Source organism: Tachysurus fulvidraco, chromosome 4 (genome assembly GCF_022655615.1).
Source record: "Tachysurus fulvidraco isolate hzauxx_2018 chromosome 4, HZAU_PFXX_2.0, whole genome shotgun sequence".
NCBI lineage: Eukaryota > Metazoa > Chordata > Actinopteri > Siluriformes > Bagridae > Tachysurus > Tachysurus fulvidraco.
This window is the reverse complement of record NC_062521.1, coordinates 27,563,422-27,576,503: the sequence shown is the minus strand read 5'-3', so window position 1 is coordinate 27,576,503 and position 13,082 is coordinate 27,563,422. Positions and strand designations below refer to the sequence as shown.

At 39.9% G+C, this 13,082-nt stretch overlaps 1 protein-coding gene across 2 annotated transcripts in view; it reads right to left on the bottom strand.

Moving 5' to 3' along the window:
• The window catches only part of LOC113662712 (zinc finger protein 79-like), a 59,956-nt gene that overhangs the window by 25,649 nt on the left and 21,225 nt on the right, over positions 1-13,082 (bottom strand). The window contains exons 3-4 of one of the 2 annotated variants that reach the window (XM_027177822.2): positions 4,845-4,943; positions 3,420-4,314 (exon numbers count right to left, since the gene is read on the bottom strand). In XM_027177822.2, the coding sequence (XP_027033623.1) occupies positions 3,487-4,254 (768 nt within the window). In that variant the 5' untranslated portion in view covers positions 4,255-4,314; positions 4,845-4,943 and the 3' untranslated portion in view covers positions 3,420-3,486. Of the gene's footprint in view, positions 1-3,419; positions 4,315-4,844; positions 4,944-13,082 lie in introns of those variants that run through there. The other variant, XM_047812540.1, reaches the window with a different exon arrangement.

The following is a 13,082-nucleotide window of genomic DNA, read 5'->3' as shown; positions in this document are numbered from 1 at the left end:
TTCGCATTGCCAGCAGTAAGTCAGACTTATCCCCGGTGCATGTTGGACTCCAGAAGGGCTGCCCTTTGTCACCTGTTCATTACTTATATGGACAGGATTTCTAGGCGCAGTATGGGGCCGGAGGGGGTCCGGTGTGGGGACCACAGGATTTCGTCTCTGCTTTTTGCAGATGATGTTGTCCTGTTGGCTTCCTCAAACCAGGACCTTCAGCGTGCACTGGGACGGTTTGCAGCCAAGTGTGAAGCGGCGGGGATGAGAATCAGCACCTCCAAGTCCGAGGCCATGGGTCTCAGTCGGAAAAGGGTGGCTTGCCCCCTTCAGGTTGGTGGAGAACTCCTGCCTCAAGTGGAGGAGTTTAAGTATCTTGGGGTCTCATTTACGAGTGAGGGAAGGATGGAGCGGGAGATCGACAGGCAGATTGGTGTATCTTCTGCAGTGATGCAGTCGATATACCGATCTGTTGTGGTGAAGAAAGAGCTGAGCCACAAGGCAAAGCTCTCTATTTACCGGTCGATCTACATTCCTACCCTCAACTATGGTCATGAGCTTTGGGTCATGACCGAAAGGACGAGATCCCGGATACAGGCGGCCGAAATGAGTTTCCTCCGCAGGGTGGCTGGGCGCTCCCTTAGAGATAGGGTGAGGAGCTCGGTCACTCAGGAGGAGCTCAGAGTAGAGCCGCTGCTCCTCCACATCGAGAGGAGTCAGCTGAGGTGGCTCGGGCATCTGTTTCGGATGCCTCCTGGACGCCTGCCTGGGAAGGTGTTCCGGGCATGTCCAACCGGGAGGAGGCCCCGGGGAAGACCTAGGACACGCTGGAGGGACTATGTCTCTCGGCTGGCCTGGGAACGCCTCGGTATTTCCCCGGAAGAGCTGGAGGAAATGTCTGGGGAGAGGGAAGTCTGGGCATCCCTGCTTAGACTGCTGCCCCCGCGACCCGGCCCCGGATAAGCGGTAGAGGAAGAAGAAGAAGAAGAAGAAGAAGAAGAAGAAGAAGAAGAAGAAGAAGAAGAAGAAGAAGAAGAAGAAGAAGATAATGTAAAACTTGAGTGGGTGCTTCTATTTTACCCGGAGCAGCTTTTGCAATCTTTACGGTAGTGGCAGTGGAAACGCACAGACCAATTGTATGCGAGTTAAGCCATCCCACCTGATACCATTCAGCCAATCAAATCTGTGCATTCCTCAAATGTCAAACAGACGATTGAGACGGAGAAAGGGAGAGAAACAGATGAGTGAGATGGAGAAAGGGAGAGAAACAGATGAGTGAGATGGAGAAAGGGAGAGAAACAGATGAGTGAGACTGAGAAAGGGAGAGAAACAGACGAGACTGTGAAAATGAGAGAAACAGATGAGTGAGACTGAGAAAGGGAGAGAAACAGATGAGAAAGAGAGAATAAAGAACAAATGCCGCTCTCCAAAAAAAGAAAAGTGGACAGCGTAAATAGAGCATTTAATCCAGAATGGACAGACAACAAACATATCCACTAAAATCTGAAGTGAGACAGCTTTCCCAGGTCTGAGGAAAGTAGCCCTATACATCCTGACCATGTTTGGCTCTGCGAGACACCTTTCTCTACAATGAACATAATCAAAACTAAATATAGTTCCAGGCTCCTCCACCTCCTCATGTGTATGAGAATTCATGACTTCATATGACTCCATTCAAGCCCAGGTTTAACCCTAACACTAACCCAAGCAAAGCTAGAGATCAGTTCTCTGAGTTATAAAAGGGAAAGCACTTTATTTAAACATACACAATTTTCACATTTTATTTATTTTCTCTTATTTTGAAATGTAGCCCTACTTTTATTTATTTAATGAGAGAATGTTATACTTTATTACATATCTACAATCATACTTATGTTCAGTTTTATGTTACGTGACAATAAATATTGTCAAAAGATATTTGAATTGTAATGAATTTATTTGATTTGACAGTCAGGTATTGATTGCTTAAAAGATGTTGATACAACTACTAGGCTACTTAAATATACAGTATATTAAACTAACTAGTTAGAAATTATGATCTTCCGGAACTTTGCTTCAAGAAATTTTCTCTTACTGAACCTCATTAAATTTTAGTTGAATACCTAAAACATAGGGAGGAAACATAAAACATTTTTAAATACATATTACAAACAGGAAAAAATAAGCACTAGTTTAAGATAATTTCAGGAAGACAAAGGCTCAGGGAAACTCAGGCTCAGGGAGACTCCCGCTCAACTACCTCTGTGCCAGAACAAAAATCTTGATGTCACACATGGCTCAAATATGCAACAAGTAGAAATTGCAGACTGCCTCAGACGAACTATTTGTCACTGGTACACAGGAATAAACTTCTTGTTAATTAAGATAATCCCCCTCATCATTTTATCTTCTTACAGACATTAAAGGGAGATGACAATGAATTAGCTCAAAAAATTATTTATTACAGCCATAAGCAACAGAAAAACAAGTAACAAGAATCAATAATGTTTGCGATTGAATGAGTGAAGAGTATTAACAGATTAAAATGTCAGGAAAACACAGCAAAACACAAAACTAGAGAGCATCTGGGGAAATACCTAAGAAGTGGCTTAACAGCCCCCTGTTTAACCACCACACTTTGTTTAAATGCGATGCCATGAGGAAATTGAGGGGTGTTCAATTCATGCACCAGCCAATCAGACAAAGAAAACAAAAAAACAAAAACAAAGAATAAAACAACAAAATCCAGAACAACTAATCAATAAAACCTCTGCCCAGGTGGAACCAAAGTGGTGACTGAACAATTGCACTGAACATGGTTCATCGGCTGTATAACAAAACCTGTTACCTCACGACAAGGTGACAACTGCAAAAACAGCCAAATTTCCCTCTAGGCCACTAAGGATGACCATCTACAAAAAAAAGTTAGATCCGTGTGTGGTAGTGGTTGACTTTCCAAGTCCTGCCATGCATTCATGGTGCTAGTAGAAGTTATCAATCATGTTGCTCACCATCCAAAATGGTCATCCTCCTGTCTGCCAGATTAGCTGTCTGGTCTCTCTTAATTGTCAACTCTGGTAAAGAAAGTATCACATCATAGCCTATCTTACACTCATGAGAGATTATTGGCTGCTAACTCCATTACTGAGATAAAATGGCATTAGAAAATCCCTGTTCATCTGACACATACAATTGGAAAGGCTTACTGTCACAGCTAACTAAAGCTGTATAGCAGTATAAAAGTCCTTTAACATATCAAAAGCCGCTTCTGTGGTCCACACCAAAGACGCCTTCTACTGATCTACTAATTAATCAACGCATGCAAATGAGGTACTTTTTAAAACAATCATACTGTGATCAGCAATACATTTCTCACCATTGTGAACAAATTGGTAGCTTTTCAAGCCAGTTTATTATGAAAAACTCTTTTTTTACAATAGGAACCATATTATGGTTTCACTTTTAAATTATTCTTCCCACAGTTTAAGCAGTGATATACATAAATACATTGGTGAGTTTTCAACCTGTGTGAATGCGTTGGTGAACTTTCATATTACATGACTGTGTAAAACTCTTCCCACAGTGTGAGCATTGATAGGGCTTCTCTCCTGTGTGAATGCGCTGGTGGATTTTTAAATTGCTTGATTTTGTAAAACTCTTCCCACAGTCTAAGCAATGATATGGCTTCTCTCTTGTGTGAATGCGCTCGTGGGATTTTAAAGCACATGAATGTTTAAAACTCTTCCCACAGTGTAAGCAATGATATGGCTTCTCTCTTGTGTGAATGCGCTCGTGGGATTTTAAATCACTTGAACTTCTAAAATTCTTCCAACATTGTGAGCAGCAATAAGGCTTTTCTCCTGTGTGAATGCGCTCATGTTTTTTGAGATACTGACTGCAAGCAAAACTTTTTTCACACTCTGAGCACTGATACGGCTTTACTCCTGTGTGAATGTGTCGGTGAATTTTTAAATGACTTGAATTTCTAAAACTCTTCCCACAGTGTGAGCACTGATACGGCTTCAGTCCTGTGTGAATGCGTAGGTGAATTTTTAAACTACCTGAATTTCTAAAACCCTTCTCACAATGTGAGCATTGATGGGGCTTCTCTCCTGTGTGAATGCGCTGGTGGATTTTTAACTTTTTTAGATTTCTAAAACTCCATCCACATTGTGAACAGCAATATGGTTTCTCTCCTGTGTGAATGTACATGTGTTGTTTGAGAATATATGGTTTGGCAAAACTCTTCCCACACTGTGAGCAGTAGTGAATTGTTTTCTTGCCCATTCTGCACAAATCCCTCTGAGGTGATCAATTGTGTGAAGACAGCCAGATGACGATGTTTCACTGTGTAGCAGAACAATAGACAAAACATCTTAGATTATTAGGTGCTAAACAAGTATCATGTGCTTTATTCATCAGTCACAGAAACTGAAAAGATGCAAAACAAACAAGCCCAAAACTCATGCTGAAGAGATTAGTGCTATCTAGAATGCTATCCATGTTCAGTTAAATATACAGCTCCCTCACAAATAGAGCTGCCAACAAGTGTCCTGGACAAGAGTTTTAAGGTTACGTTGCATGGTTTCTGGTCATTTAGTGGCTTGACAGGTAAAATCTAACTTTATTCTTTAGCAATGCTATGTAAGAGAGGATTATAACAGAACCATTCCATAACTGAACATATGCTGCCAAACTATAAATATAACCGATCAGCATAAAGACTATTGTTGCAAATATAATATCTGAAAGTAACGATGATTAAATAAACACAAAAGTCTAAGAAACCGCAACTTCACAGCAATGTTTAGAGAATTTCAAATTAAATACGTTATGTATTTATTATTTATCTAAAGAAAGAAAGAAAAAAGACTTACCAAGTTGAAGTGATCGTTTTCTTAAATCCCAGTAATTTCTCAGCAGTCTTCTCAGTGAGGACCTCAACTAAAATGTCAGGGTGTCTCCTTTAAGTACACCTGAGGACAAAGACACAGTCCAACAACAGGCCATTACACAGCCATTAGTCAAATATTAGCACCTTTATTATCTGAGTCTGGGGTGTGGCAGGTAAATGTCTATAACTATCTGGTCAATTAAGGATATGCAAAGTGACTGGAGGGATTGTTCTTATAATCAGTGTATGGAGAACGGAATCAAGTCAAGTCAAGTCACATTTATTGTCACATCCCCACAGCACATGTGCCTTGGCGAGTGAAATTATTGGGAGCGAACTCCCAATTCGCAGAACAATTTACATACAGTAATTAAACAGGAATTAAGAACAGTTTAAGAACAGTTTACATATGGGTGAAAATGTGCAAAATGCTCAATACCAGGTGAAATGTGAAGAAGATGCAATATGCTTGTACATAGTCAGTACACATACTGTAGTGCATACTGTCCTATTAAACATATTTACAATGCACTACACATTATATACAGTATGTGGGATGTGGTAGCCTAGTGGTTAAGGTGTTGGGCTACCAATCGGAAGGTTGTGAGATCGATTCCTATGTCCACCAAGCTGCCACTGCTGGGCCCCTGAGCAAGGCCCTTAACCCTTGTAGTGGAAATGTTTACATTAGAGAAGAACACATGAATCTGTCCTTCTAGGCTTCTGTATTTCCCATGGCTGGTAGTTATTGTGACTAGAGATTTCAGTTGTTTCTTCCTAAAACTGCATTTAATCAGACCTTTCCCATGAGACCTTTTCTGTTCCCGTGGGATTAGCTTGGTCAGAAGATGAACAGGCGATGCTTCTAAGCCAATGGTGGATGATGATTTGGTTTTACATGTCCTTTTTATTTTATTCCTGTCTATAAAATGCTGGTGTTATCAATAATGGAGGCCCTTCCTCTCTGATTTTACACGTAGAGTGTTGGGTCCTTCTGCAAAGCTGAAAACAATAAACCGTGAAAACCTTTATACTCTTGCCCGTGCCTGTTGGTGTGATATTTTTATGCTTTAATTCTCTCGAACCTCAAAACTTCCACAACACCCTCAATTGCTCAGTTGTATAAAAATGTAAGTCGCTCTGGATAAGGGTGTCTGCTAAATGCTGTAAATATATATATGGGTAGTTGACGTGACATGGCTTTTTCACTGTCACAGAAGATAAAACATAATTTATTTCACATTTTCATAATTTAGAATACTGTAAATGGTTAAACATTTTCTTGTTTTATATGAATTTGTTGTTTTAATACCCAAGTTATTGTTAGTTTTTTTAGAACTTTGAGCCAAATCTCAAAATTGTCCTATGGTGTGACGGTAGACAACATTATTTCATAAATATTACATTTTATAAATAAAGAAAATAATGTTTAAAAATCTTAATGAACACTCCTGGCATAATTGTGCAAGTGTCTATTTCACTAAGTGGCCATCACTTTTCATATACATACATTTGTAAAAGTGTAGGAATTTCATAAAGTTTGTCACAGAAAAAAATGTCCTTTGGTGTTATGCAAAAAACAAATTTTAATATGGGCAATATCATGGACAACTACATTTAATTGAAAGACCCCACTCAAGGTCATGTGACTGAAGACCCCTATGAAGTATTTCCCTCAGAATTGTTTAAATATTTAACGATGTTTTAAGACCACTGAATTTGTTAAGTTTTTTTGTCCTTTGGTGTGACACCCCTAAATTAAACTTCATCTATTCATGGTGAAAATGATTCTAATTAGTACTTTCATGTAAAATAAATATCACTTTAAGAAAATAATGTTTTAATAATGTGAACAATTCTGTCTCAAGTATTTATTTTATATTATTTAATATAATTTCTTAGTACTTAGTACTTTTACTTAGTACTTGCTCACAGAAAACAATATATTGATTTAAATTTCCTAAGACACTTTTTGTTTGTAAAGGGCATATACGAGTATCAAGCGTCTTTACATATACGAGCGTCTATACATATACGCGTCTACATATAAGCGTCTATACATATACGAGTATACGAGCGTCAACGATCAAGAATATTAGTGTGATTCACACCTGAGAAGACAAAGGCCCGCATAATGAGCTGCATAATGAGCCTTTCAGGTAAGTGTGTGACTGAGAGAGGAGTTACAAGAAAGAATGTGAGGACAAAATAAATGTGTATATTTTTTGTTTGTAATTTATTTAGAAGTTGGTAATAACACAGAAGACACAATCAGCACAAAACTGTGCAACAAAAAAAGTCTCAACAGGAAGAATGCAAGATAAAAAAGGGTGTAAGGTTTGTAGAAGCCCACTAACTTACTCTGTCACATACTTCCCAGAATTGAACAGTTATACATCTCTTTGTGCCAAACAGTTCCTTTTCAGCTGGCATTTCCAAGGAGTGTCCTGCCTCTTACCATGCTTTGCTTTGCTTTGCAAAGCACACAGGTCGGGATTTCATGTACTGAGTCATTCCTGTGTTAGGAAACAGCTTCTAGTAGACCTTGGTAAGACAAGATTAACTTGATCAGGAGATGAGCAGGCATTGCACATTTAAGCCAATGATTGATGATTTGCTTGTACATCTTCTTTGTTTTAGGGCTGTAGCTATCGAATATTTTAGTAATCGAGTATTCTACCGAAAATTTCACAGATTAATCGAGTAATCGGATTAAAGTGTATTTTTGCTTAAATAGAAATAATAAATAAACAAGAGAAAATTTTCCTTTTTTTTTAGAAAAATCAACTTTTATTTTTTAAATGCATAGTATGCAATGCATACAATAATATTTTCTATCAAAAATAAACATTTAGATATCACCCATTGTTTCTCTGTCTGTACTTGTACTGTGAACAGTGACTAAGTTGACTGAGAAGAAGTGACGAGTGACCTGACATACGGCCAAGTATGGTGACCCATCCAAAGTGCACACACTCGGAGCACTGGTCAGCTATTTATGCTGCGGCGCCCGGGGAGCAGTTGGGGGGGTCGGTGCCTTGCTCAAGGGCACCTCAGTCGTGGCCGGCCTGAGACTGGAACCCACAACCTTAGGGTTAGGAGTTAGGACTCTCTAACCATTAGGCCACAAATTTAGTACATTTAAGTGTCATACATTCTGGGCTTTAAATAAAACCTTGTTTGAGATGCAAAAACAAAAAAAAATTACTTTCAAATTACTTTTTTAAAGTATCAAAACTAAGGCATACATTAAAATAATAATAATAATAATAATAATAATAATAATAATAATAATAATAATAATAATAATAATAATAAATAGAGCTGCAAACAGCGATGACGGGCCCTCGCACATTTTTTTATCGCTATACGGTGCCTCTCATAAAAACAATGCACGGTGTGCAAGTGCATGAAGTGGGTAAATATCAGTGGACTATTTGACGTTCTTACTGAACAATTTGGGGACTGTGGGTAAATGAAACCCCACATTTTAGACAAACGGGGGCGCTAGTGAGCCACTTAAGAGACACAGCTTTGTCTGACCTTTTTGTCCACAGTTAACAGCCGACAAATGTGAAGTATGTGTCAAATTTCAAGTTAATCTAAGCATGCCAAAAGCCTTAAATATGCTTGAGATAAAAGTAAAATTTGACACGATGCCATGGCAACAGTGTTTGAGATATCAAAGATCTGTTCGCAATTTCGCATCTCTAATATCTCTGCGTCATGGTGGCCAAGTCTGGTCTCAATTGCATGAACCCCCTATACCACCATAAATTTGTAGCCTCGCCTTGGCAGCACCGTTCGAGATATCAGAAATCCCTTCGCAATTTAGCAAGTGCAATGTCTCGGCATCATGTTGACCACTTTTGGTGTCAATCGCATAAATTCCCTAGGAGGAGTATTTAAAAGTTCACACATGCAACTGTTGTGACTGACACACTTCCTGGCACCTGTTGGTGGCGCTATGTCCGGGATTCACAATAGGCACATCGATGCGATCAGAATCCTTGACCGAACATACACACCGCGTGTCATCCCAATAAGACAATTTTTGCTTTAGATATTAGACACTACCTGTTTCTCTGAATTCGCCATAACTTCGTCGCCTGGACGTGGTAGCACCGTTCGAGATATCAAAAATCCCTTCGGAATTTAGCAAGTGCAATGTCTCGCCATTATGTTCACCACATTTGATGTCAATCGCATGAATTCCCTAGGAGGACTACTTAAAATTTCACCGCATGCAATTATCGAAATAATCCAAAATGGCCTACTTCCTGTTGGGCGGAGCTCATAGTTTAGAGCGCGAAAGTTGTTCGGGTCGATGAGATCAATATGCGTACCAACTCTTGTACATGCGCATACATAATTGCCCAATCTGTGCACAAATGTTTGTTTTTTCATTTAAGGGGGCGCTACAGAGCCCCCCTGCCACGCCTGTATTCCAGCCTTTGCCCGAGCATAGCGTCATACGACTCTGACGTGTGTGCCAAATTTCAAGAGTTTTCGAGCATGTTAAGGAACCCCAATTGGCCAATGTGTGCTAAAATAAATAAATAAATAATAAAAAAAATAATGATAATAATAATAAACCCGAGCAAAAACAATAGGGCTTCACACCATCGGTGCTCGGGCCCTAACAATAATAATAATAATAATAATAATAATAATAATAATAATAATAATAATAATAATAATAATAATAATAATAATACACACAATAATTGCACAAGAATGTGAAGTTAGCTTTAAAATGAATTAAAAGAGGCTTCGAGGAATTTGCCTCTATAAATTTTTGTAATCGAGTTAATCAAGTTACTCGAGGAATCATTTCAGTCCTACTGAATCCTGTTTGAATCCGGTCTATAAAATCTTGATGTAATCAATGATCAGGGTCCTTCCTCTCTCATGCTACATAGGAGTGTGGGATCCTGCTGTGCAGCAGAACACAATAAATTGTGAAATCTTTTTACTCTTGTCTGTGCCTACCAGTGTGATACTTTATGCATTAAATCTCTCAAAACTCAAACTTCCACAGCAAGCCATATAAAGCTGTTGCAGTACACAGTGAAATGACACAGTGTTTGTTCAGGAATGGTGCTACATAAAACAATGACAGAGCTAAGGACTTAAGTAAGTAGTCTTAGCCACATTTTTTTTTTTTGTTCCGAAAAGCTGCTCTGAGACAATCTAGCCATGGGGGTCACAGTCCAGTGACTTCTGTGCCGGTCCCTAATACAGTTAAATAGACAGGGATGCGTCAGGAATATCATCTGGCATAAAGCATTGCCAAATTTAACCATGTGAATCGTCAGTACGAGTTTCATACCGGATCGGTCGAGGCCCGGGTTAACAATGACTGCCATCGGCACCGTTGACCTACAGGGCGCCGGTGGAAATTCGGCTACTGTGGTCGAAGAAGTAGAGGAGGGAGGAGAGTGCACAGACAGAGAGAGAAGAGGAACGGTAAGAGTGTAGGACTGAGAATAGGAACTGTGAATGTTGGTACTATGACAGGGAAAGGTAGAGAGCCTGCTGATATGATGGAGAGAAGGAAGTTGTATATACTGTGTGTACAGGAGACCAGGTGGAAGAGTAGCAAGGAGGAATGGGGTAGGTTTGGTCCTGAAGGAGGAGTTTGTGAGAAATGTTCTGGAGGTGAAGAGAGTGTCAGGGTGATGAGTTTGAAGTTAGAGATTGAAGGGGTGACGTTGAATGTTGTTTAGTGGTTCTGCCCCACAGGTAGGTTGTGAGTTAGAGGAGAAAGAGAGATTCTGGAGTTAATAAGATGAGGTGATGGAGAGTATTCCCATGTCTGAGAGAGTGGTGATAGGAGCGGATTTTAATGGACATAATGGTGAGGGGAACACAGGTGATGAGGAGGTGATGGGCAAGTTTGGAGTTAAGGAAAGGAACCTTGAAGGACAGATGGTAGTGGACTTTGCTAAAAAGATGGACATGGCTGTGGTTAACACTTATTTTCAGAAAAGGGAGGAACAGTATGTATACTTGTATAGTATACTTGTGCTCACAAGTGAGGAGAGTGTACAGAGGAGATGGAAGGAATACTTTGAGGAGCTGATGAATGCAGAAATTGAGAGGTACAAAAGAGTAGAAGGAGTGAACTCTGTGGAACAGGAAGTAGATAAGATTAGAAAGGATGAAGTCATGAAGGCTTTGAAGAGGATGAAAAGTGGAAAGGCAGTTGGTCCTGATGACATCCAAAGAAGTGGAATTTTTAACTAGTTTGTTCAACAGGGTTTTATAGAGTTAGAGGATGCCTGAGGAATGGAGAAGTGTGTTAGTGCCGATCTTTAAGAATAAGGGTGACGTGCAGAGTTGCAGCAACTATAGGGGGATAAAGTTGATGAGCCATACAATGAAGCTGTGGGAAAGAGTAGTGGGAGCTAGGTTAAGGAAGGTAGTGGAAATTTGTGAGCAGCAGTATGGCTTAATGCCCTGAAAGAGCACAACAGATTCAATTTTTGCTCTGAGAATGTTGATGGAGAAGTATAGGGATGGTCAGAGGGAGTTGCACTGTTTGTTTGTAGACTTGGAGAAAGCATATGACAGGGTGCCAAGAGAGGAGCTGTGGTACATTTACAGCATTTAGTTATGAGGAAGTCAGGAGTAGCAGAGAAGTATGTCAGAGTGGTGCAGGACATGTATGTGAGGAGCAGGACAGTGGTGAGGTGTGGTGGTGATAGTGATGGACCAGTTGTCAGAGGAGGTCAGACAGGATTCTCCCTAGACAATGATGTTTGGAGAGGTGGAGGTTTGCGCTGGAGAGAAGAGGGATGAAGGCAGTCGTAGTAAGACTGAGTACGTGTGTGAATGAAAAGGAGGGAAGTGGAACAGTAAGTTTACAGTGTGAAGAGGTGAAGTAGGTACAGGAGTTTTTCTTGGGGTCAACAGTCCAGAGTAATGGAGAGAGTGGGAAAGAGGTAAAAAAGTTAGTGCAGGCAGGTTGGAATGGGTGGAGAAAGGTGTCAGGAGTTCTGTGTGATAGGAAAATATCAGCAATAATCAAGGGGAAGGTGTACAGGACAGTGGTGAGACCGGCCATGCTGTATGGTTTATAGACAGTGTCACTAAAGAAGATACAGTTTAGTTCATGTTCCAGTTAGTAGTTCAAGTTAGATGCTATTAGGCCCCTCATTGAGAAACCTAATTTAGATCCCAATGAACTATCAAATTATAGACCCATTTCAAACATTTTGTTTATGTCTAAAATATTAGAAAAAGTTGTGCCTGTTCAACTGAGCTCCTTCTTACAGCAGAACAATGTCTTTGAAGAAATTCAGTCAGATTTCAGGCCACATCATAGCACAAAACTACACTTGTTAAACTTACAAATGACTTGTTCTTAGCTTTGGACCAAGTCTGCATCTCAATATTAGTTCTACTTGACCTTAGTGCTGCATTTGACACTATAGATCACAACATTTTCCTAGATCGCTTACAAAGTTACACAGGTATTCAGGGACAGGCTTTAAATTGATTTAGACCCTACCTGTCTGATTGATACTATTTTGTAGATTTAAATGATGAATCCTACAGTTTATTGGCAGTTAATTATGGGGTCATGCTTTGCTTTACAAATCAAGTTTAAATTTTTGGCATTTGGCAGAAGCTTTGAATCATTGAATCCTTCAAAACTGGTTCAATAGGATTACAGACTAAGGATAGCATCAGTCTAAAACAAAGGTCACTAACAGGCGGACTGCGGTCCGGACCCAGAAGCTGTCCAGTACGGATCAGAACCTACAGCCAAAACAAAAGGTTATTATGTAAAACTTGACTGGGCGCTTCTATTTTACCCGGAGCAGCTTTTGCAATCTTTACGGTAGTGGTAGTGGAAACGCACAGACCAATAGTATGCGAGTTAAGCCATCCCAACTGATACCATTCAGCCAATCAAATCTGTGCATTCCTGAAGTAAACACTGCGACTCAACAGTGCAAGACAGATGAGAATGAATTAGAGTAAAGTTACACATGAAAGAAAGATAGCGATACATGTAGAAAACAAAGGGAGAGAAACAGACGAGTGAGACGGAGAAAGGGAGAGATACAGACGAGTGAGACGGAGAAAGGGAGAGAAACAGATGAGTGAGACTGAGAAAGGGAGAGAAACAGATGAGTGAGACTGATAAAGGGCGAAACAGAGGAGTGAGACTGAGAAAGGGAGATAAATAGATGACTGATACTGAGAAAGG